Source organism: Castor canadensis, chromosome 4 (assembly GCF_047511655.1).
Source record: "Castor canadensis chromosome 4, mCasCan1.hap1v2, whole genome shotgun sequence".
In the NCBI taxonomy this organism is placed as follows: Eukaryota; Metazoa; Chordata; class Mammalia; order Rodentia; family Castoridae; genus Castor; species Castor canadensis.
In genome coordinates, this window is record NC_133389.1 from 120,016,241 (window position 1) to 120,041,304 (window position 25,064).

A 25,064-nucleotide genomic window follows, 5' to 3' on the forward strand; every position below is an offset into this window, starting at 1 on the left:
AAAAAAAAAAAAAACCTAGCCCATAGAGAATTAGTTTTTTATATTATACATCTTATATAATGTTTTTTTGGTTTTTTCCCTTTATTGTTGTGTTGGTGAGTGGGTGTACATTGTGGCATTTAAAAAGGTTCTTACAATGTATCAGATATACTTGAATTCACCCCCTCCACCACTCTACTTTATCCTCCCTTCCCTGATTACTGGAACAGTTTTAACAGGTCTCATCTTTGCATTTACAGACATGGGCACACATTTTTTTGTATTGTATTCACCCTCCTATCCCCTTTCCTTGCCATCTCCCCCTCCCACCTGTGCTAAACTCCTCTCCCCACCACAGGACCTGTTCCTCCCTCCTATTCTCTGATTTTGTAGAAGAAAAAAGATAAATATAAAAACATGATGTTTTTGCTTCATTGAGATAAAGATAGCTACGCAAGGAATTTCCTCATAGTATTAACATGCATATATATATTGTAACCCCAATTGGTTCATCTCCTCTAGTTCTATTCACTCCTCCCTAGTTCCCTTCCCATGGTGGCTCCAGACAGTTTAAAATTTCTGTATTCATTCCGTACAGAGAGCACATCAACCACATTCAAGTTCAAGTTCTTAGTTTCATTCCCTTGCCTTACCCATCCCGTGCGTGACCACCCCTTAGTGTGATCAGTGTCCCATAATATTGCTGCATTTGTTTTAGGTCTATATTCCATATATGAGAGAAAATATGCAGCTTTTGGCCTTCTGAGCCTGTCTAACTTCACTTAAGATGATGTTCTCCAGTTCCATCCATTTACCTGAAAATGACAAAATTTCATTCTTTTTTGTGGCTGAGTAAAATTACATTGTACATAAATATAATATTTTCTTAATTCATTAAGTCAGTAGTGGGACATCTTGGCTGTTTCCATAGTTTAGCTATTGTGAATAGTGCTGCAATAAACATGGGTGTGCAGATGCCTCTGTTGTAAGCTGACTCACATTTCTTTGGATATACCCACAGGAGTGGTATTGCTAGATAGTATGACAGATCTATTTTTAGATTTTTAAGGAGCCTCTATACGCTTTCCCATAGTGGTTGTACTGGTCTATATTCCCACCAGCAGTGGATGAGGGTTCGTTTTCCCACACATCCTTGCCAACATTTGTTGTTGTTTGTGTTCTTGATGGTAGCTATTCTAACAGAAATCTTAACATAGTTTTGATTTGCATTCCCTTTATGGTCTGGGATGGCGAGCATTTTTTCATTTGTGTTTTGACCATTTATACTTTTTCCTTTGAAAAGGCTCTGTTCAGCTTATTTGCCCATTTCTTCATTGGGTCATTGATTTTTTTCAGAGTTTAGTTTTTTGAGCTCCCTGTATATTCTGGTTATCAGTCCCTTGTCTGGTGTATAGCTGGCAAGATTTTTTGCTATTCTGTGGGCAGACGCTTCAATTTAGAAACTATTTCTTTGGTTTTGCAGAAGCTTTTTAATTTCGTGTAGTCCCATTTGTTGATCCTTTCTCTTAGTTGCTGAGCCAATTGAGTTCTACTGAGGAAGTCATTCCCTATGCCTGTTGCTTCCAGTGTATTCCCTGCTCTTTCCTAGCTTCAAGGTTTCAGGTCTTATATTGAAGTCCTTAATCCATTTTTAGTTGATGCTTATACAGGGTATAAAACATGGATCTAGTTTCTGGAGGCAGATATCCAGTTTTCCCAGCAATATTTGTTGAAGAGGCTGTCTTTTCTTCATCATATGTTTTTGGTGCCTTTGTCAAAATTAGGTGGACATAGCTAAGTGGATTCATATCTGGGTCTTCTATTCTGTTCCACTAGTCTTCATATCTGTTTTTGTTCCAGTACCATGGTGTAGTATATAGACAGTTCTGATTCTACCAATCCATGACCATGGGAAATTTTTCCATCTTCTGTAGTCTTCCTTGATTTGTAGTCTTCAATGGTTTGTAGCTTTCCTTGTAGAGGTTATTCACATCCTTTGTTAAGTTTATTCCTAGGTATTTGATTTTTTTGAGGCTATTGTAAATGAAATTGTTTTCTTATATTCTTTCTCAATCTGTTCATTGTTGGTGTATATAAAGGCTACTGATTTTTGTAAATTGATTTTGTATCCTGCTACTTTGCTGAAGCTGTTTATAGTATCTATGTCCTGGACTTTTCTTTTTTTGGGAGACTATTGCTGCTTTGACTTCGTTACATGTTATAGCTCTGTATAGGTGATTAATATCCTCTTGATTAAATTTTGGATGGTAATATGTATCTAGAAATTTGTCCATTTCTTCTAGATTTTCCAATTTATTTGAATATAGGTTTTCAAAGCAGTCCCTGGATTTCCTTGTTGTTTATTGTTATCTTCCCTTTTTTGTTTCTGGTTTTATTAATTTGGGACTTTTCCCTTCTCATTTTAGTCAGATTTGCCAGAGGTTTCTCAATCTTGTTTATGTTTTCAAAGAACCAGCTTTTTGTTTCATTGATTACTTGTATGGTTTTATTTCCTCTCTAGTTCATTGATTTCTGCCCTTATGTTTATTATTTCTCTTCATCTGGTTGTTTTGGGTTTAGCTTGTTCTTATTTTTCTAGGAGTTTGAGATGCAGCCATAGGTCATTTATTTGAGATCTTGCTGTGTTTTTAATATATGCACTCATGAGTATAAACTTTCCCATTAGGACAGCTGTTGCTGTGTCCCATAGGTTCTGACAAGTTGTGTTTTCATTTTCATTAAATTCCAGGAACTTTTTGCTTTCTTCCCTTATTCCTTCTATGACCCACTGATCATTGAGCAACCTCCAATTGTTTGAGTATTTTCTGCTGCTGCTTTTGTTGTTGAGTTCTAGTTTTACTGTGTTGTGGTCAGACAGTATGCAGGAGGTTATTTCAATTTTCTTATATTTGTTGAGACTTGCTTTATGTCCTAGAATATGATCTATTTTGAAGAAAGTTCTGTGGGCTGTTGAGAAGAATGTATACTGTGCTGTTGCAGGATGGAACATCCTATAGTCATCTGTCATGTCAATTAGATCTATGTTGTCTTTGAATTCTAGAATTTCTTAGTTTATTTTTTTATCTGAATAACCTATTGGTGATAAAGAAGTATTAAAGTCTCCAGTCTACTCTGTTGGGTTCTCTCTTTAAGTCTATTAGTGTCTGTTTAGTGAAGTTTGGTGTACTGGCATTGGGTACACATAGGTTGATAATTATTATTTCCTCTTGATGTATTGCTCCTTTTATTAGTATGAGGTGTCTTTCTTTGTCTCTTCTGGCTAATTTAAGTTTGAATTCCTCTTTATGTGATATAAGTGTTTTACTCCTGCCTGCTTTGGCAACCATTAGCTTGGTAAATCTTTTTTCCATCCTTTCACTCTAAGACAGTGTTTGTTTCTGTCAATGAGGTGGATTTCTTGTTGAACATATTACCTATACCTTGTAAACAATAGATTGTTGGGTCTTCCTTTTTAATTCAGTTAGCCAAATGGTGTGTTTGGTGGGGCAGTTGAGTCCATTAACATTCGGTATTAATATTGAGAAGTATATGGTGATTCATGCCATTTACTTGTTTTTGTTGTTTAAGAATTTGTGTGTGTGTAGCCAATTCTATGCTATTCTCTGAGTACTTACCTGTTCTTCTCTTGAGGTTTAATATTTCTTGTCCTTTCGTGATTACATTTATTTTCATCTTCTGTGTTTAGGATTCCTTTCAGAGTCTTCTCTAGTGGTAGTTTGGTCATATATTGTTTTAGTTTCTGTTTATCATGGAAGATTTTTAGTCCTCCATTAATTCTGAATGATAGCTTTTCTTGGTAGAGTAGACTAGGACTAAAATTGTCTTCTTTCAGTGCTCAAAATACCTAGCTCCATGTCCTCTTCACTTTTAAGGTTTCCTATGAGAAATCTGCTGCTATTTTGATGGACTTACCTTTATATATTATTTGATTTTTCCCTCTTACCACCTTCAATAGTCCTTGTTCTCTGTGCTGTTGTTTTAATGATAATATGCTGTGAAGAGGTTCTATTTTATTCAAGTTTATTTGTTGTCCTGGAGGCTTCCTGTACTGAAATGGGCATCTCTTCCTCAAAATTTGGGAAATTTTCTGCTATTTTTTTGTTGAATGCATTATATAGACCTTTGGCTTGCACCTTATTTTCTTCAATGCCCATGATTCACCGATTTGGTCTTTTAATGGCATTGCTGAGTTCTTGCATATTCCTTTTGCAGCTCTTGAGTCTTTTGTCTAAGGAGTCTTCCGTTTTGTTCTTTAACATCTATTTTGTCTTCAAGCCCTCAAATTCTGTCTTCCACTTGTTCTAGTAGGCTGGAGTGGTTTTCAACTGCATTTTTAAAAAATCTGGTTTAAGGAACTTTTTTATTTCCAGGATTTCTGTTTGATTCTTTTTTCTGAGGTTTTTGTATCTATGTTAAACTCTTCTTTCATATCTTGTGCAGTCTTCTTTATTTCATTTTTCTCTCTCTCTTTTTAAAAATAATCTCCTTAGTATAATTTTGGAGTTTGTTGAAGTCCTCTCTGAGTTCATTTAGTTTTTCCTGTATTCTCTAGTTTTTTATTTGTATTGTCTTGATATTTTTTGATTCTTTTTGTATGTTCTCTTTAACTTTCTCTTGAAGCTCTTCCATGAGTATTTCTATGAGCTCCTTTTGAGCTCTTCTTTGAGCATCTCTTTATGGACTTCACTTGGCTCATTAAACATACTTATCACCATTCTGCTGGAGTCAGCAACTATGTCTTCATTTTCTTCATTTTCCATTGAATCCTCTATTAAATTGGTAGTCTTTTGAGGGGTTGTATTCCCTTGCCTTCTTATCCCCATGTTTCTATAATGTGCCATGCTCCTATGTTATTGATTGACTACTAGGAGGTATTAATCACCTGTTATTTTTACCTTGACTTAATTGCTATGGTGTGTATAACTGGCTTAGTTGTTGGCTAGGTTGATGTGCTATTTTTGTTCCCTGACCTGGAGGTATAAATTAGCAATAACAAATTCATATATTTAGTGCCAGACTAATTATTTACATAATATATAGTATGCTCTCCTTGGAGATATTATCTATAAGCAGTGGGAACTGGGGAGATAATAGTTCTTTGGATAGAGATGGATACTTACATATTTAAGAAAATGGGGGGATGAGATAAGTGGGGAAAGGATGTGAGGTGTTGGGGGCGGCTATAGGGTAATAAGCCCCTTATATATGTTGAGGGATAGTTTAGTCTTTGTTGGGGAGGGTGCTATTGTCAGGAATTGCTGAGAGTGATATGATGGATTATTCAGTGGGTAGTGAGTGTTGAGGAGGTTGGGGGAGTGGAGGCAAAGGGAGGAAAAGGAGAGGAAAGTAAGGTGAAGAAAGGAAGGAAGAGAAGAAGAAAAGAAAAGAGAAAAAAATTGGAGGAGAGAAAGGAATGTGGAGCAATAGAGGGCTGAGCAAACTGGTGTTTGGACAGAAAAGAAGAAGAAGGTAGGTAACAGTAAAATGGAAGAAAATAAAAAGAAAAAGAAAAATTTTAAAAAATATACACATAAAAAATATCAATTCAATTAATGTTCTTGACTCTTTCCTCTGATTTCGAATTCTGGTGATGATGTTTTATACATGTTATGTAAATTAATGTTTTATGCTTTCTTTTGTCTATACTGGGATTTGAACTTAGGGCATCTTGCTGCCAGGCAAGCACTCTACCTCTTGAGCTACTCCATCAGACATGTTTTGTGCTTTTAAAAAAGTCTTCGAAAATAACAAGTCAATAATGGTAAGACTTCTAATCTGTTGTGAATTGTGGGAAGCTATTCAATGTTTCCTCAAAAAGAGGAATATAAAGCTTTGTGTGTGGCTCTGTCCAATGAGACTTAAATTAAGGTTAATTTATAAATCACCTGTGGTAATAAATAATAATTATATATTCTGTTTACTTTGTTATGAGTGTTTTACTTTATTGTCATAAATTGTGTGGAATTACATATAATATTTGAGTTAGTATCATTCTTGTGCATTAAGAAGATTAAGGCAGCTATAAATTAAGACTACATTAAACATAACTACTTTAAAAGTATAAAATTCCATCAATATTTTATATTTACACTTGAATACATTCAAATAATGCAAATGTTGGCATTATAAAGACAAAAATCTTGACAACTCTTAATTTTTCCTTTACACTCATATACATATTTGTTTCATATTATTTTCAATAAAACTCCATAAGCAGAGATGAGACATTACAACAGAAAAGGACATGATGTAGAACTTACTTTAGATAATTATTATAACATTACATATAGGACTTTAATTGTGTATCTACTTTCTGTATATAGGATTATAAGGAAACTCCCAAGATAGATTAAGAAATAAAGTCATTTTAATGGACACAGCAGATAAATGATATCATATCATTTTTAGAGAGGCCTAAGTTCTCTTGCATATCACCAAGAAGTAAATATGCAACAGATAAAAGAATAAAGTAGCAATTTTGCAGGGATTTGCCATTCCTTTTGCATGCATCTGTTTTCCTTTTTTCTAAAGTTAATTGAGTTCAATTTTGGCTACATACAATACTTGCGTTTTTTTATTTTCCTTACCCTCATTCCCTCAAACCGGGATAAGGCTCTCAATGGCCGCAGAGCCCTCAGCGTCCTGAGAGATTTGATGGCACCAAGTTCTGAGTATCCCAAGGCATTGGCTGTTAAACTGACCAATGAAACCTGTACACACATACAAATGATAGTAACAAATAAATGGAATTGTTGTCATTCAATCTGTAGTTATTATGTAATACAACAAACAAAATTTTTAGTCATAATTATTGGATATTGTCAGTACACCTTTTAAAAATTAAGGAAATATTTTCAGTTTGATTCAAAGGAAGTTATTAAGACATTAATAAGCTGGGCATGGTGGCTCATGCCTGTAATCCTAGCTTCCTAGGAGCAGAAATCAGTAGGCTTGAAGTTCAAAGCCAGCCCAGGGGATTATTTTGCAAGACCCTATCTCAAGTCAACCCATCACAAAACACATGGCTGTGGAGTGGCTCAAGGTATAGGCCCTGAGTTCAAACCCCAGCACTGCAAAAAAAAAAAAGACATTAATTAAAAACTAGTTCAACAAAACTTTAAATGTCATATAATTTATTAATTGTTGACAAATTAATATAGATGATTAAGCAATTAGAAAAACAAAATTAAAAATTTACTCACTAAGGGCTAAGATATAGCTCAGTTGTAGAGCACATACTTAACATGCATGAAGTCTTTGAGTTAATCTCCAGCACCTCAGTGCTACTACCAGTAATTACTACTACTAACAGCAATGGAAGAAATCCAGGTGGAAGAAAAGGGCATTGGTCATCTTTTTGTTTTGTTGTTGCTGCTGAATTTAAGGCTTTATATGTGGCTAGTTACGAAACACAAAGCTTGTTATTAGAAATCTCTCCCTGAATTAATACATGCAACTAATTATAATCAGCATTCTCAGAAATTAGTGTGCTAAATCAGTTTTTAAGATGACTTTTTAAATTTGTTTGGCTAGTACCTAGTGTTTTTACTTAGTTAAAGTTCATTTCTATGTAAATAATTTAACTTAAAAAGTAAAATTTCCTTCAGTAATTTATAGCTTCTGCCATGATATCAGTCCACAAATGGCCAATAAGTGAATATTTACCATGTGTGAAATATACAAAATTAATGGAACAACCTTAGGTACCTAATTCTCTACATAAGGAAATTGCCAAAATTCCACATCCAAGCAGGATTATAATTTCTTTGGTTTGAAAGTGGCTGGTATTGACCTGTTACACATGTTGGACACTGTTTTTGTAATTTTTTCTATTTTTAGTACATTAAATTGCCTTACATTTAACATAATTTTTACATTATTTGATGTGTTAGAATCATTTTTGCCTTTTTCAGAGTGCTACATGGATCTTCATAAAGTAATTAAAACAGAAAATAGAAAAAAGCATTATTATTACATAGCTATATAGTTCTTCATAAAATTGTTTTCCTAAAACATTTCAGAAATCACTATTTAAGTCAACTTATAATAATAAACACAATTATCTTTTTTCCACCAAAAGTTCAGAAATGTAATAAGCATAAAGCAAAATATTAAACTTGGAAATTTTCAAAAAGTTAATTCACATTTAGATTAAAATCTAGTGTAAAAATTATGATGAATAAAATATGCTGTAACCTCTAATGCTTCAAACATCAGTATTAGAAACTTTCCCCTTTTTATATAATGAAGCAAAACTTTCTCTCAGTACACTAACTTCATGGTGACATTATTCAGCTTTTCAAACAGCTTTGTCCTTCCCTTTGTTCAGAATGAGAGGGTTCTAATACACTCATAACTTAGTTCAAGAAACACTTTCCATCAAAAAGTCCATAGTCTTCTGGATTATTATCCTTTTGGGAAAAAACTTTTGCTTGTGAAGTTGTGATATTGTGGACATAGTTTTGTAAAGCTCAAATTATGTCAAACTGATAACATGAAATATGATATTTAATAGTGCTAAAGCCACTTGTTTTAAGGTGAATGAAGTATCAGTCATTAGGTATAGGTTTATTAATGGGCTGTTTAGCATGTGACAGACTTGGTGTAAATCTTGTCTTCATTCCAGGAAAGACCATCTTTCTCCCTACACTTTGCACACCTTATTTCCCAAAAGAGTTATAATCTCTATAATCTATTCTCTATAACAACCTTTAACAACTTTTAAGAGATAAAAGAGAATTTTGAAAAAATTACATTAATGCCCACTGTGTTTGTTGAGTGCTTTCAATATTATACAAATAATATCACCATTTTACAGAATCGGGGCCATGTAATTTAGTGGTCTGGATGGGGATATAAATGGGAGTCTGTCTGATTCACAACATAAGCAATGTAAGCACCATGCTTTTTACATTCCCTATGCCATCACTTTTCCTACAAACTGTCCATATGCTTTTTTCCTGCAGCTTTTTGTTCTAGATCTCATCCCTCCAATGCTATTCTAAATCAATACTGAAAAAGCCCATGACTTCCAAATACTACACAATCATTCAGTGAGTGAATTTAGTAGCGAGTCCTGCCATCACGACATAGCGATCAGAGTTCACTATTTTAGAGTTGGAATATAAAAAAGACAAACTACGCTTGAATAGAAACAAGATATAGCAGATACCTACATCAACAATTAAGAAGTCGAGCCAACACCAGGCATTGGTGAAGTACGTTTGATAGCCATATGCCACCCATTTTAGAAGCATTTCCAGAATGAAGATGTAAGTGAAAACCTTATCAGCATATTCCAACATAGTCTTAATTGTCTTTCGCTGATCAATGTATATATCTTCAAATGCCTATAAAGAAAAAGAATACATTTTAGTTTTCAAATTCTAGTATATACGATGTTACTTTTTCTGAACCTATGTGCATATGACATTTCTTTGGGACAGGAGAGCAGAGCAATAGTAGTTATTGACATTTTGTTATTCTCTAGGGTCTTTTGATATTTAATAAGGGGGAAATTATCGTATTCATTGCAAAGATTGCCAGAAGAAAGAAGGAAAAGCATAATTCACTGAATTAACTTGACTCATTCAGAAAATAGTTCTTGATGTTATATTCTTATGTGGGCCCCAAATTGAACTTATATTCTTATTTCTTTTGCTTTTTGCTTCTAGTTTTTTTGGGAGGGAGGGTTGTTTGTTTTTGTTTTCCTTTGTTTTGCCATAGAAAGGAGGCTGAAGAAATAAAAAATGAAACTTATGTTTTTTATAAAGCAGAAATTGTGGCTTATCAGCAGAGCTCAGTTTAAATAGTTTTCTTTTTTTTGTTTCTTCATTTTGTGGAAATTTTATTTTTCAGCAGTGATATAGTGTGACAATGATGGTAAAAAAGTCATTACTTCTCATTTAGATTCAACTGTGTATTCTTCTAATATGCACCTCTCTTGATATTTTAGTTGTAAGTAGACATTCCTTTCAATGATGAAAGACTATATTTTGTGGAAAGTGGCATGCAGAGAAAATTTTTCATCAGAGAAATCAGTAGGAAAATATAAGCCTGGTCAGAATTATAAACTTCCGTTAAAGACACGTGTATGTGACTGCTTTTCAACCAGGCAAGCTCTTTTTTTAAAAAGTATTTAATCCTTTTTATTTTACTTATTTATTATTCATTTATTCACATGTGCATACATTGTTTGGTTCATTTCTCCCTCCTGCCCCCACCCCCACCCTCACCTCCCCCGCCTTCCAGGCAGAACCTGTTCTGAGCTTTTCTCCAGTTCCATTGAAGAATAGAAATAAGGAATAATAAGAAAGACATAGCATTTCTGCTAGTTTAGATAAGGACAGCTATACAGAGAGATTCCTAACATTGCTTTCATGTACAAATGTGTTACAACCCAGGTTGATTCCTCTCTAAATTATCTTTATACTGGTTCTTGATCCCCTTCTCATGTTGACCTTTGTCGCTTTAAGGTTTCTATATTAATTTCTCTGACATGGGGACATCAAATGCTTTCATGTTTTGGGTTTTCTATATAACCCCATACCTCCCGTATATGTTTTTGCCTTGTCATGTGCAGCACTATTCACAATAGCCAAGTTATGGAAACAACCAAAATGCCCCACTACTGACAAATGGATCAAGAAAATGTGGTATTTATACACAATGGAATTTTACTCAGCCATGAAGAAAAATGAAATCTTATCATTTGCAGGTAAATGGATGGAACTGGAGAACATCATTCTGAGCGAGGTCAGCCAGGCTCAGAAGACCAAAAATTGTATGTTCTCCCTCATATGCGGACTTTAGAACTAGGGCAAATACAGCAATGTTACAAGCTCTTTTTCTATCTATCATCTATCTATCTATCTAATCTATCATCATCTGTTTATCCATTTACCTGTCTTATTTACCTGTCTATCCATCTATCTCATGGTTTAAGTATTCTGTTTACGTCAGTATTTTTCTAAAATGCTATTGATATTTATATATTTTGTTTTGTTTTGTTTTCTTTTGGCGGGACTGGGGTTTGAACCAGGGCCCCACGCTTGCAAAGCAGGTGCTCTTAGGACTTAAGCCACTCTGCCAGCCCTATTTTTGTAAATGATTTCATAAATATAAGTTGATTTTGGTGAAATGAACACTTTCTTATAAAGAGAAACTCTTCCATAAATGAATCACTTAGGCATACTGCCTAATACTTATGGGTGTCAACATTCATTGTTTCCTGACAAATCCCTAAGGATTTATTGACTACCCATAAAGAAATAATAATAATAATAATAATGCCATTAAGAAATAAAACTCCACAGAACTCAGAAGATTTAAATTCCCAATCATAAGACTTCATGAACTACCCTGTGGTTTCTATCTAATATTTTTATTAGGCAAAGAGTAACTGAATATTCATATACTTTGGTTATAATGAACAAGCAGGAGGGCCAAATTTTCTGGGCCACTTAACAATAAGCAAAAATGTATAAATAGGTTATCACAAATGCATGTATACATAGTGAAATAAGTACAGAAATATATAGTTATAAACTAAGCCTACAGTCTATAAGATAAAAGGTCAGACTATTAACAAGAATTAATAAGTGATCTGTTTTAGAAGATTCTAAGCATTAACACTGTAGCACTTCTGCTGAACTCACCAGAGCACCACTACTGAGTAGAATCATAAAAACGATGAAGGTCTCAAACCAGTTATGCTCTACTATTCGGAAGCAGGTTCTTCTCAGGTTCCACCACTGTTTTCCTTTCCCTTCTTCCACACTGATTTGGCAACACTTGAATCTTTGCACACAGCCTGCAAGTAAAATGTTCCAACAACAGTAGATAAAATAACTGTGCTGCCTCCATATTGTCTTTTGGCATGTCTCTCTTTCATCTTTTTATTATGACTATGGTCACCCCCTAACTTGCTGAGATAACCCTCTAAGCTTAGAGTAGCAAGAGCACATTTATTAACTGCATGAAGTTACAAAAATTATTTAGCCTGCTAATAATTCTTGCTTTCTCTGCCTCACAGTGTTACTGCCCAAGAAGAAATGTAAAATAAAAATAATGCAGTGTAGCTTGCCTTGTACTATGTTGTCCTACTGTACTGTTGCAGTAACTCTAGGAAAAGACTTGAAAATGAAAGTTATAATAAACAGACAACTTCCCTTTAAAGTGTAAGGAATAATAATAGAGATTACTTCCAAAAATGCTAGGTTTGTTAGTATTTTTCTTATAGAGCAACTTGAAGTGTTTAAAATGATTTTGAAAATTAAGTTAGTTCACTAAAATGTTACTTGCATGGTCCTACTTTGATTTATCATTGCCTTCTTCACACTGCTTTCATTACTGTAACATGAAAATTAGACCCACAGATATATCTGTGTGTCTAAAATGTGGAGGATCCCTTTCCCCCCAAAAAAGAATGCAGAACACATACTTGTCTTTAAGACCCTTATATTCTGTTTTATAAGGAAAGGGGTAAACTCAGGAACCTCACCCAAAGACAAAAAGTTATAAAAAGAGGCAAGTATTTTGAAAGGAGAAAAAAAAGGAAAGGAGAGGAATAGATGAAAGGGGGAAATGATGAAAAAATTAAGGAGCTAAGGAACAAGAGATAAGGAAAATGAAAGAAACGAGGCAGTAAAAGTACAGCATAGAGAAGTTTAAGATAAAAGGAGTTTTCATAATGAATTAAATGGGTATATTTATTATAGAATAAGAAACTCTTTCACAACGGTCTGATGAAGATCACTTTGAAAAAGATTTTGAATGATGCACATAATTTACATAGGGAGTAAATGAAGACTGGCGATATATTAGTCCTATAAAGAAAATAATACCAAATAGAAAACATACAAATATATTCATATTTCTAAAACTCAAAGTTCCAAGGATATGAATCCATAGGAAATACTAGCTATAAAAAAGCATATGTTTCATACTTAATGCCATATTACATCAGCCTCAACTAGATACTGTTTAGGTATTGGGTGTCCAGAGCTATGTTTCTTTCAACATTCTCTAAAAATTTATTTTTTAAAAAAAAATCATGTTTTAAAACTTGCAATTCATTTAGTTTTAATGTCATTAAATTACATTTAAAGCAAATTATATATATGAGAATTTCCTAGTATTTAAGATGCCATCCTTAAAAGAAGGAAGTTAAGAAGGTGAATATGGTTGATGTACTTCTTATACAAAAAAATACAGAATTTGTAAACCTGTTGAAATCACCATAAGAAGAGGACTAAGGTAGAAAGGAGAAAAATAGAAGTGATAAACCAGTTCAGGTTAGAATACATATTTACATGGAAATATCACAATGAAACATCCTGCATAGGCATCTTAAACAAAAATGTCATTTTTTAAGCAAAAATGGAGACTAGGAAGGCAAAACAGGTCCTGCTGGGGGGAGTGATACCAGTGGAAGGAGGGAGGATATAAGAAAAGGATATAGGAGAGTGAATATTGTGGGAATATTATGTACACATGTATGTAAATGGAAAAAGAACTGTTGAAACTATTCCAGGAATGGAGGGAAGGAAGAATAAAGAATGATGCAGGGCGTGAATTCAACTTATGATATATTGTAAGAACTCTTGTAAATGTCACAATGTACACCATTACAACAATAATAAAAAATAAAAGATAAAAGATAAAAACTAAAAAAAATGCCAAATCACCATTTTCGTTAAAATTTTTTAAAATTAGTTTTGATTATGTTAAAATTTTTTTCTGTATGTTCATGACCCCTTTCACACAATGGGAAGAGATAATCAAAATGCAACATCAGAGTTTAAATGCTTTTTGTCTGTCAACCTACTATAGGCAATCAAACTAGATCTACTACCAAATTTTATTTTATATAAGCGATCCCTTTTGAGTGACCAACAGCTAAAAACCTACACTCTACGAATGAATGATTAACAGAAAGGATCTTTTTCTTTACCTTCAGTGAAACAGGCTTCAGGTTCAAGGGTTTCTTCAGGTTCCACGACAGGCTGCTCTTCTGCGGGTGCACCAATGTCCACAGTGCTGCCTTCTGATGAACTACTGCTTTCATTAAGTTTCTGTACATGAGATGGACATAAAAAAGCAAATGCCTTTAATTTAATCCCTGTAATGTGTGTCCTACCAAGAAATGATTCTTGCTGTGAACTTATTTGGCATTGTCCTTGATGTAAAGAAATAGTAAATTTACAGCAAAAGAGAAATTAAGAAGAGGATATAAGCAAATTATTATTTTATGTTAATTCCATTACCAGAACTCATAATATAAGTATCAGACCAGATTGCTGTGTTGTGATGTTACAATTGGCCATCATCAATGTGCACTGTGGAAACCTCTGTTCTATGGATTAAAGAAAGAGTAAAGAGGATGGGGGCGGGGAAGAGGAAGGAGGAGAAAGAGAAAGGGAGTAAGAGAGGAAGAGAATTCTACATTAGAAGGAAATACCATCATTAGGTTTTTCTGTATTTTTAATGCTTGGCCCTGTATATGTTCATATAACTGAGTATATTTAACTATACACACACACACACACACACACACACACACACACGTATTTGCACTGTGGAATCAAAGCAGGTTCTTGTGTATGCTATGCTGGCAATATAACACTGAGTATTAGACATCCCCAACCCTAACTACATATTCCTTTAACAATGTCTTACTTGTGAGCAAATACTCCCCATTACTTTAATTCATGTTACTAATATTCATGGCTAGGGTGTTTAGAATTATTTATTTGAAATGTGTCAATATTTGTATATTCCATGTGCTCTTTGGGAAAAGTCACTATGCAATAGGTTAAAATATATCAATAAACAGATAATCTTATACATATTAAATAAACAGCTTTAATTTTTGGAAAATGTTTTAGATCCCAAAGTTGTATAAAAAGAGACCAGTAAATATATCAGAAAAATTCAGTTTTCCCCTCAATAAATAATAGTCTTGTCAATATGCTTTGTGAAGCTAAAGAAAGAATTTCAATTAAATGACAATATTCCCCCTCTTGGCAGTAGTAACAGGACATGCAGTTTTCTTTTAGAGTTTTCAAAAGACAAAAAAGGGCACAAAGAATAGAAAATTTCAACTTACCCAGTAGGTTAGGATCAAATCCTTAATTTTCTTTCATTCTGGCAAACTAGCTTTTAAATTTTGGCAAGAGTAATTAATTCATTCCATAATTTATTCAACTAAGATTAATTGAACACCAATACTGTATTTGATGCTGAGTACTTGATGACTAAAACATACAACGCCCTTTTTGGGCTTTCAGACAAAGTATAGTGTTTTCCAAACCTTAGATTTATACATATTATCCATTACACATTCAGAAATGCACACTAAATACTCAGTCAACCTATCACTATTTTAAGGAACATAGTTTAAACATAATATAAAAATTTCACATACATGAAAGAGAGATGATATTTTGGAAAAAAATTTCACCAATTTATTTATATTTGTTCAAAGAAAGATAGCTCACACACATAAATATTTCTCTTCAGAAACATTTATTCAGTCAAGTGTGGTAGGAAGGCCTATAATCCAAGCACCTGGGAGTCTGAGGCAGGAGGATTAAGAGTTTGAGACCAGTCTGGGTTGCATACTGAGTTGTAAGCCAGCCTGAACTACACAGTGAAATCCTGATTTTAAAAACATGTGCATAGAATCTTTCTAAATAATGTCAAAAATTGAAAATCAAACAAAAATGGATTGGTTGTGGCCATTTAAAATCACACTGTAGACTTTTGAATGTCAGAAAAATCATCATGGTATATAGTTAAGCAGCAAAAGCATAATCCAAGATCAAATGATGCATAGAGTGGTCCTAGTTTTGTTCAAGTAAATTGCACTAATAAAAAGTAATTTAAATTAAAAAAGAAAGTTTCTTTGTTTGGTTCTATATGTAGATGATTGTTTTCCTTCCCTTCTAATCTTATAAAATAGAAAATTCAAAATTATAGGTCATTATGATCTGTCATAATGTGATACTCTGGCATAGTTCAGAGTATTCAGGTTGAACATCTGAAATTACAAAAAGATTTCCCATTAAAGACTAATTTCAACATTCCAACAAATAATAAATTGGCCTGCCTATCAGACTCAAAAGCTGGAACTAAGCCAGGCATGGAGGCACAGACTGTAATTCCAGAATTTGAGAAGCTGAGGAAGTAGAATTGTGAGTTTGAGGCCAGCCTGGGTCACACAGTGAAATTCTGTCTCAAAACAAATAAACAAAGAAACAAATAACAAACTGGAACATTGTTCAGATAAGATAGAGTAGGAAACAGAGTTTTAATCTATATTGTCGTTGCATTTGCTTCTGAATATCCTTATGTTCTATTCTAGCATTTGTACTGAATTAAAAGAATACCCAGGAATAAACCATTGGTTTGGTCCTCTGACAAATAGTGGGTTTGACATAAGCTCCACAAAACCATTCTTCTCACAATGTGATATTCCCAAGGATTCCTTATGTTTTATCCTCGACATTTAGAGATTCATCATTTGGCCTTAACGTGATAGGCCTCGGCTGAGTATTACCACTTCAGGAAGTAATTCATAGAAAGGGCCTTCATTGGTATTATCAGCATTATAAAAAATTCATTCCATATTTTATTATCTATGAATAACATTTCATCACCACCCATTGTTCTTCGCTGTATAAAAGCTCATTCTTCATGTAACAACTGGTAAATGGGATCGGAGAAGTTTTACAACTTATGCCAACACTCATTAATTCCTAGAAAGCATACAGTTTCCTGTGAATAAACTTATGTGTGGAAAGGCCTTCATATGCAGAATCAACTTCAATAGCAAATCTACCTTGCTATTTACATAGCTGTGATCTGCTAGATCAGATCCCCAGATATCCTTTCTAATCTATATTAAGACTCACAAAATAAGACATCATTAAAATAAAAATTTCCTCTTCAAGTGTATGGGTTTTGGGTGATAAACAGAACAAAAGTTGTACAATTTATTCTTAAGTGCCATACATAAAGATTTGTTCTCTGCACATCAGTTGTTTCATGCAACAGTAAGGTGAATTAGATCCTAGCAGGTACAGGTAGCTAACATTTGCTCTTTCTTCTGTGTGCCAGTGATATTCTTCAATAGCAATGCCATTTAATAATAAAATATTGCCAATAGCTAGTCTTGCTAACAATATTTGTTTTCTTATGAGGAGTGCTGTTCTCAGTTATACCTGTATAGTATTGATTTTATTCTGCCTTTAACTGTAAAAAATTATTCACTTGATGAAACAAAGATTTATGTAAGTAGTGACTACATTGTTTGAAAATTACAAGAACCAAAGAGGCCTTGGTTACTTTTTGATGAGTTTTTGAAATAACATTCTATGAAGAAGGTAAATAGATGAGGAGTTTAATACATTCACTTTCTAGATATTCATCTCCATATTTCTTACTTTTATCTTTATTTTAGGGTACTTATATAAGACTGTCATGCTTACAAAATCACTTTTTTCAATACATGCACACTCACAGTTTTCCTGTTATTTTTATATTAGGGTCCTAGTTTACAAAGACAATCTGAGTTTTAAAGTTTGTGTTATTTTTCACTACTATTTTATTATCTTGAATTATGAAACAATTCTGTGTAATGATGATATAAATGAATAGAAGAGCAAAGTAAAATGTAAATTAAATAAGATAAGTATTGGAATACTGGTGTGCAGTTGGACATTCACAAACCCTAACCTGTTTGGTAAATGTTGAATGAGGTAAAATTACTGCTGTCATTCTTGCAGTATATCAGCAACTCTAAGGAGGCAGTGGCTATTAGAGACATCATAAGATGCTGTGAACTATAAATTAGCTTATATTTAAAACATTTTAAGAATTTGTGTATTGCTTTGCTGTTTCTTGAGGACTACTCTGTAGACAAATAGGAACTGTGGATGAGCTATATGTCAAGGAATTGGTGATTATTGTTATTCTCCAAATTGAAAAACATTAGTGGCAAAGCCAGAGGCAGTCAAAGTCACAAAACAGGTGGTTGCGGGATCTGCCTGAGATATTATGGGTTGAGAGTTTGACCACGCACCATCTTGTTTGCTGCTTTATTAAATACTTTTTACTCATTTCACTTAATCCAAACAGTTTTAAAACCTCTGAGAGTGGCGTGACTGCTCTCATTTTATAGATGAGGAAAGTAAGACTTGGGTAGATTAAGTGACTTGTCTAATGTCATAAATGAGAAAGCCAAGATTTGAGATAATTATTTTTGAGCCCAAAGCCCATTTTTTGTTTTTCTTTACAACCACAATGCTTTCTGGAACAATAGCAAAAAACGTGGGTTCACACAGCAACATAATGATAGAATTTTATAGCATAAAAAACTCAGCATATTCATGGAAATTATTTCATTAGCTGAAACAGGTTAATATTAGGTAGCTGTTAACAGCAGTTATATTCAGTATGTGTTTACAGTAACTCTATGAACCTAATTACACACTTGTTATAAAGCAAATGTCAAAATAGTCACTTAAGAGCAAGAAATAATAAAAGGCTTTGGCATGGTATTATTTCAACTCACAGGGAATTTTTTATTTTATTTTTGGATTAATGTAAAATAAAAATAAAAGGGGGTTTCCTTGTGATAATTTCACAGATGTGTATGGTATACTTTGATCAAGTTCAGCCCTTCCATTTAACTCCCATACCCTTTTCCTCCTCCCCCTATTTTCAAGCTGTGTTTGGTGTATTTGATTATGTTATCTTCATATCATCATCATTTTAGGTCTAGATTCCACAAATGAGTGAAAATATGCACTATTTGGCTTTTTGAGCTTGGTTTATCTTGCTCAACATGGTGATGACCTTTGATCCAATTCCATCTATGTTCTGGGAAATGATATGATTTCATTTTTCTTTATGTCTGAATAATGGTGTATATATAATATATAATATTATTTTATGTTATATGTTATATTACATACATAATATTTTATGTATCCATTCATTAGTTGATGGACGCTTTGGCTGATTCCACAATCTGGCTGTTGTGAACAGAGTTGCAATAAACATGGGTATGCTGTTGTTTTTCTTGTATATTGATTTACAGTCCTCTAGATATATGCCTAAGAGTGGTATGGTGGGTCAAAGTAATGTTTAGATTTTTTGAGGAATGGCTATAATAATTTCTAGGTGGCTGCACTAGTTTACATTCCTACCAACAGTGTGTGAGGGTTGTTGATGATGTTAGTTTTCTTGAAGGGTGAGATGGAATCTTAATGTGGTTTTGATTTGCATTAACTTCATGGCTAAAGATGCTGAACGTTTCTTCATGCATTTATTATACATTTGTATTCCTCTCCTGAGAACTGATGGTTCAATTTGTTTGCCCAATTATTAATCGGATTATTTGTTTTTTTGCTGTTTACATTTTTTGGCTCTTTGTATATCCTCGATATTAATCCTTTATCTGTTGAAAAGCTGGTGAAGATTTTCTCCCATTTTGTGGATTGTCTCTTGATTCTGGTAATTGTTTCTTTTTAAGTGCAGAAACTTTTAAGTTTGATGTAGTCTCATTTGTCCATTTTTGCTCTTATTTCTTGGGCAATTGGAATCCTATTCACAAAATAATTTACTATGCCTATATGTATCTATTACTATATCTTCCAAAGTTTTCTTATGTTTTCAAAGTTTCAGAGCTTACATTAAAATCTTTGATTTATTTGGAGTTGATTTTTGTACAGGGTGAGAGTTAGGGGTCTGGTATCTGTCTTCTGCATGTAGATAACCAGTTTTCCCAGCACCATTTGTTGAAGAGGCTCTTTTCTCCAATGTATGTTTTTGGTTCCTTTGCCAAAAAACAGATGGCTGTTACTATGTGGTTTTATTTCTGGGTCGTCTATTTCATTCTATTTGTCTTTGTGTGTGTGTGTGTTCTAGTACCATGCTGTTTTTGTTACTAGAGTTCTGTAATATAATTTGAAGTTCAGTATTGTAATACCTCCACTGTTTGTCTGTTTGCGCAGGATTGCTTTTGCTATTTGAGGTCTTTTATACTTCCATATGAATTTTAGGAATGATTTTTCTATTTCTATAAAGAATGACTTTGAAACTTTGATGGGCATTGCATCAAATCTATAGATTGCTTTCAGTAGTGTAGTCATTTCATGATATTTATTCTGTCAAACCATGGAAGTGTTTCCAACTTCTGATGTTTCTTCACCTTCTTTCTTCATGCTTCTATATTTTTCATTGTGGACATCTTTCACCTTCTTGATTAAATTTATGCCTTGGTTTTTTTCTTTTTCTGAGGCTATAGTGAATGGGATTGTTTTCCTGATTTCTTTCTCAGCTTGTTCATTGTTGGTATATAGAAGAGCTATTGATTTTTGTATGTTGATTCTTATATCCTGGTGTGTTGCCAAAAGGGTTTATCAGATTTTTTTAGTTTTTTGGTAGAGTTTTTGGAGTCTTTAAGTACAGGACCATATCTTTTACAAATAGGGATAATTTGACTTCTTCCTTCCTACTTGAATCCCTTTATTTCTCCCTCTTGACTCATTGCTCTGGCTAGGAGTTCCAGCCTATATTGAATAAGAGTAAAGAGAGGGGACACCCTTGTCTCCCTCCTGACTTTAGAAGAAATGAGTTCAGCATTTCCCTACTTATTATGATGTTGGGTGTAGGTTTGTCATATATATTTATTATGTTAAGGTACATTACTTATACTCCTAATTTCTTCACAGCTTTTTATCATAAAAGATTGTTGAATTTTGTCAGAGGTTTTTTTTTCCTGCATCAATTGAGATGATTTCACAGAGAATTTTTTTTAAAAGTACAATTTTAATTCTAAAAAATTTTAACACATTCAAATTTGCTCAGCATCATTCACATGTGATTTCAAATTATAAATATCAAGCTCTATAACAAACTTTATATTCTATTACATATAATTAATAATCAATTCTCAGTTCTAATGTAAACAGGTGAACTTGAAATAATAAAAAATTTTATTTCATGCCTCCTGATTTCCTCCATGAATATAGTTTCCTGATGTGTCTTGTCTGGATAATGCTAAAATAAATTATAAGGCTTTTTTAATTACAAAGTTACTTCATGTGAGATAATGCTATTGTCAATGTGTCTACCTTTATTTTTAAGAACATTCTTTAAAATCACATGTTCTTGTCTCATAAAAACAACTTTGTAATATATTACAAGTTACTCAATGTATATCCAAGTATACTTTCCTTTTTTTTTTCCATCCAGGATTGATATTTTCCTTTTTCACGCATACGCTTGGGGATCAATCTGTATTTTAGAAGTTTTGAGAGAGGAGGGTGAAGGAATACAAGGAAAGGGGTGAACTTGTTCTAAGTATACCTAGTAATCCTCTAGATGTTTACAGGTTAATTTTCAATAAGTACATTCTATGGTCTATCTGAATTACTGTAAGGAAGCAGAGATGTGCCTAATAGCATTCAAATTCAACATTCCTAGTTGAATCCATGGGTTTTTTTTTCCTATCCTAAACTAACTCCTTTAATTAATTTCCTTATTCTGGTTGATTACATTATCATTCTTTCACATCAAGACTCATAATCTCCTTGTTTACTGTTACTTATTTTAAGTACTGATAGTAATTGAAACTCAAACTTGCTTAATTCTACCTCTGAAATAACTCTTCTCTCTATTTTCCAAACTCTTATGAACATTGTACTCATTCTTGTCACTTCCACTTTGAAGAATTGCAAATGAAAGTGATCACTGTCATTCTTATCTTACCTAACTTAGACTGTGTAGACTACAAGGCCTGGCTTGTGCTAGGTGCCCAATAAGAGACTGATTATTGAATGACTAGCTATTTCAAATATTGCCAGATGAAACTTTTGCCTCCAACTTAGTATGTCAACTAAATCTATGGTTCACAGAAATTGTGCTTTATTTAAGGTGAGCTTCTTAATGTTCTCTGGCTCCTGCTCATTGTGGCATTTTTTCCATCACTGCTCTCTCATTGAAACACCTTTCAGCACTTTTTTGTGCAACATCTTAGCACAGAAAGTTTTTTATTGTAACCTCACTTCATTCTATCTTACTTGCCAAGTTAGTGATGCTCGGCATTTTATCTGTAAGATCCCATGACTACGGCCCTTGATATGCCAAAATTGGGCAGGTGATTGGCTACTCTCTAGCACCCTGTGCATTTCTGCTTTCTCCAGGTGAGTTTATGCTTATCATGCATGTATAATTTGGAAATTAAACTGGAAAGTAAAACTAAAATAAAAAAGAATTTTAAATCACTAAATAAATTTAATAAAGGTAAATCTTCCACACCTATACATGTACATAAAAATTTTGTAAAGTTAATTGTGAGTAATTATATTTATTTACTTTTTGAGACAGGGTCTTACTGTGTAGCCCAGGCTGGCCTCAAACTCACAGTCCTCCTGCCTCTGCTTCTTAAGTGCTGGGATTAACTATCACCATGCGTGGCTGGATAATTATTTTAAAAAGTGATAGGAACAAAAATATCTATAATGATATTTAACTCAGGCTGCTTTATAAGATTCTTTAAGATTTATGTTCTTTTTGGGGAATCACAGAGGAACAATTACAAGTATTGCTCATGCTAAAGAAATGATGAAGAACTTCAAATATTAAACCCATGCAAAAGCAAGAGGCTTAAAGTTATTTTAATATAAGTTTTCTCAATTTTTTTAAAAAAAATGAAGCTGTTAAATATTCAGTATTCAAAAGGAGTTTGCACATCTTTCAGGAGTGGGTTAAAAATAGTATTCACATTTGTTTAATGCTGTACTTCCTAACATTTTGCAAAGGAATACTGGTGAATCCTATCACAAATAACCCCTTTGATAGGCTCTGATTCTCATAATAGTAAAGGGAACTGGTCTCAACATTCATGTCCTGCTGACCTCAGATAAGTGGCCAGTGAATATTAGATAGATTGAACCAAAGGCTACTGAGCTATTTTAGAAAACTATGCTAATCATGGAAAAATGTTAGTCCTTTTCCTAAATTTATATATAATGTAAATAAATGAGCATTTGTGTGAAAAGGAAAAGAAAAACAAACAAAATAAAACAAGTACAGAAGTGGCTAAATTGGTGTTTTAAGCCAATACACAAGAAATAGCAACAGTCCTGATTTTCATACCAAGTAAGGAACCTTAATAAATTAAATTAATGTAATGAATAATAAATCTACTAAATTAATTAAATATTAATGAATAATGGTATCAATACCTTCTCACTAAAAAATTATAGTTTATAAAAACAAGAAAGAAACCAAGATGAAACGTAAGAATTTAATTCTTATAAATTCTATATAAAATACTATATCTTTAGTCATTAATGATCTTTAGAATTGAGACAAACACAATGTTCTTTCAGATGATGACATTTACAACTAAATTCCAATCTACCATATAAATATTCAGTATATATTTTGGAATGAAAGGTGAGTATCTGTCTTATTATAGAAGAGAGGCTTCCAATCTATATTCTGTAGAAATATAGACTTCAGTCTCTGGAGAAAGGGGAAAAACAGAGAAATCATTTATAGATACCTGAGCTTTTAAATTGGATTCTATCTATATTGGCTGTATGTGTACTGTTTAGTCACTCGACATTCACTGGAAGTTAGTGTACTAGATAGTGTACTATGTTCTGAGCTTTGTGTTAAGTGTGTCTCATGGACTTCCTTCAACAGCAGAGTGCATTATGAGGTTGGGATTTTTTCTTTTCATTTGCTGCTTTTAAAAAATCTTTTATTGGCCAGATGATAGAGAGTAAATTATGATTTTTTTAAATATTAATTTTATTATAGTTAAGGGTAATAATTATAGTTTATCTTCTAATTATGTTTTATTACATATAAATTGTACCTTGCTTTGTGCTTATTTATTATATTGAAGTATTAATATTCTTATTAGATTGCAATTGTTCTTTATAAATTAAAAATGAGTTTTCTAAGCAACTATTATTTGGAAAATGTATTAGTTTTCTATTGCTGTATAAAATATTGCCACACATTTCACAGCTTAAAACAACACAAATTCACTATCTCATGGTTCCTGTAGTCCACAGCCTGGCACTGTATAGCTGGAGTCTTTTACTCAGAGTCTCACTGGAATGAGGTCAAAATATTGGTTGGAAATGAAGGGCTCATTTGGAGCTCAGAATCTTCTTTCAGGTTTGCTATTGTTAGCAGAGTTCATTTCCCTGCAATTGTAAAATAATCTGAAATTTAAGGGTTAGTAACTAACTGCCAGCAACCACTTCCAGCAACAACAGGCCACTCATAGTTTCTTGTCACAAAGTTCCTGACCTCAGTTTACAATGGTTATGTTTGCTGTCTTCCAGGCCAACCCAAGCTGATCTCTATCCAACTCTTCTTTCTCAAGTGGGAGAAAATGATCTGCTTTAAAGGCTCACTTGATTAGATCAGGCACACCCAACATCATCTCCATTTTGCCATAAACATAATTACAGAGTGATACTTCATCACATACATAGGTTCTAACCACTTACGGGGTGAGGATCAGACAAAGATTAAGATCATCAGAGCCATTTTAGAATATAGTCTATGTATTCTATTATTATTATTATTATATTCACATGTGCATACATTATTTGGGTCATTTCTCTCCCCCTGCCCCCTCCCCCACTCTATTCCCCCTTCCCCCTTCAGTTCCAGGCAGGTCATGTTCTGCCTTTATCACTAGTTTTGTTGAAGGAAAGAGACAAGCATAATAAAGAAGACAAAGTGTTTTTGCTAGTTGAGTTGAGGATAGCTATACAGAAATATTCCTAGCATTGCTTTTGTGTACACGTGTTATGACCCATGTTGATTCATCTCTAACTGCTCTTTACCCTGGTTACTGATCCACTTCTCATGATAACCTCTGTTGCTTTAAGGTTTCTGTATTAGTTCCTCTGGAGTGGGGACATCAAATGCTTTCATGTTTTGGTTTATTCCCAAAGAAGCAGCTGCTATACAAATATTGTCTGCTACATCATCAGTTCACTGATTTTTCTGTTTCTGTGTAT

The 25,064-nt window shown here is 33.3% G+C and overlaps 1 protein-coding gene across 4 annotated transcripts in view; it reads right to left on the bottom strand.

Annotated features, from left to right (window-relative positions):
* Positions 1-25,064, bottom strand: part of LOC109681943 (sodium channel protein type 1 subunit alpha) — a 138,166-nt gene that overhangs the window by 19,330 nt on the left and 93,772 nt on the right. For all 4 annotated transcript variants that reach the window (XM_074071011.1, XM_074071009.1, XM_074071010.1 and 1 more), the window contains exons 19-22: positions 13,955-14,075; positions 11,658-11,812; positions 9,177-9,350; positions 6,588-6,710 (exon numbers count right to left, since the gene is read on the bottom strand). In XM_074071011.1, the coding sequence (XP_073927112.1) occupies positions 6,588-6,710; positions 9,177-9,350; positions 11,658-11,812; positions 13,955-14,075 (573 nt within the window). The remainder of the gene's footprint in view (positions 1-6,587; positions 6,711-9,176; positions 9,351-11,657; positions 11,813-13,954; positions 14,076-25,064) is intronic.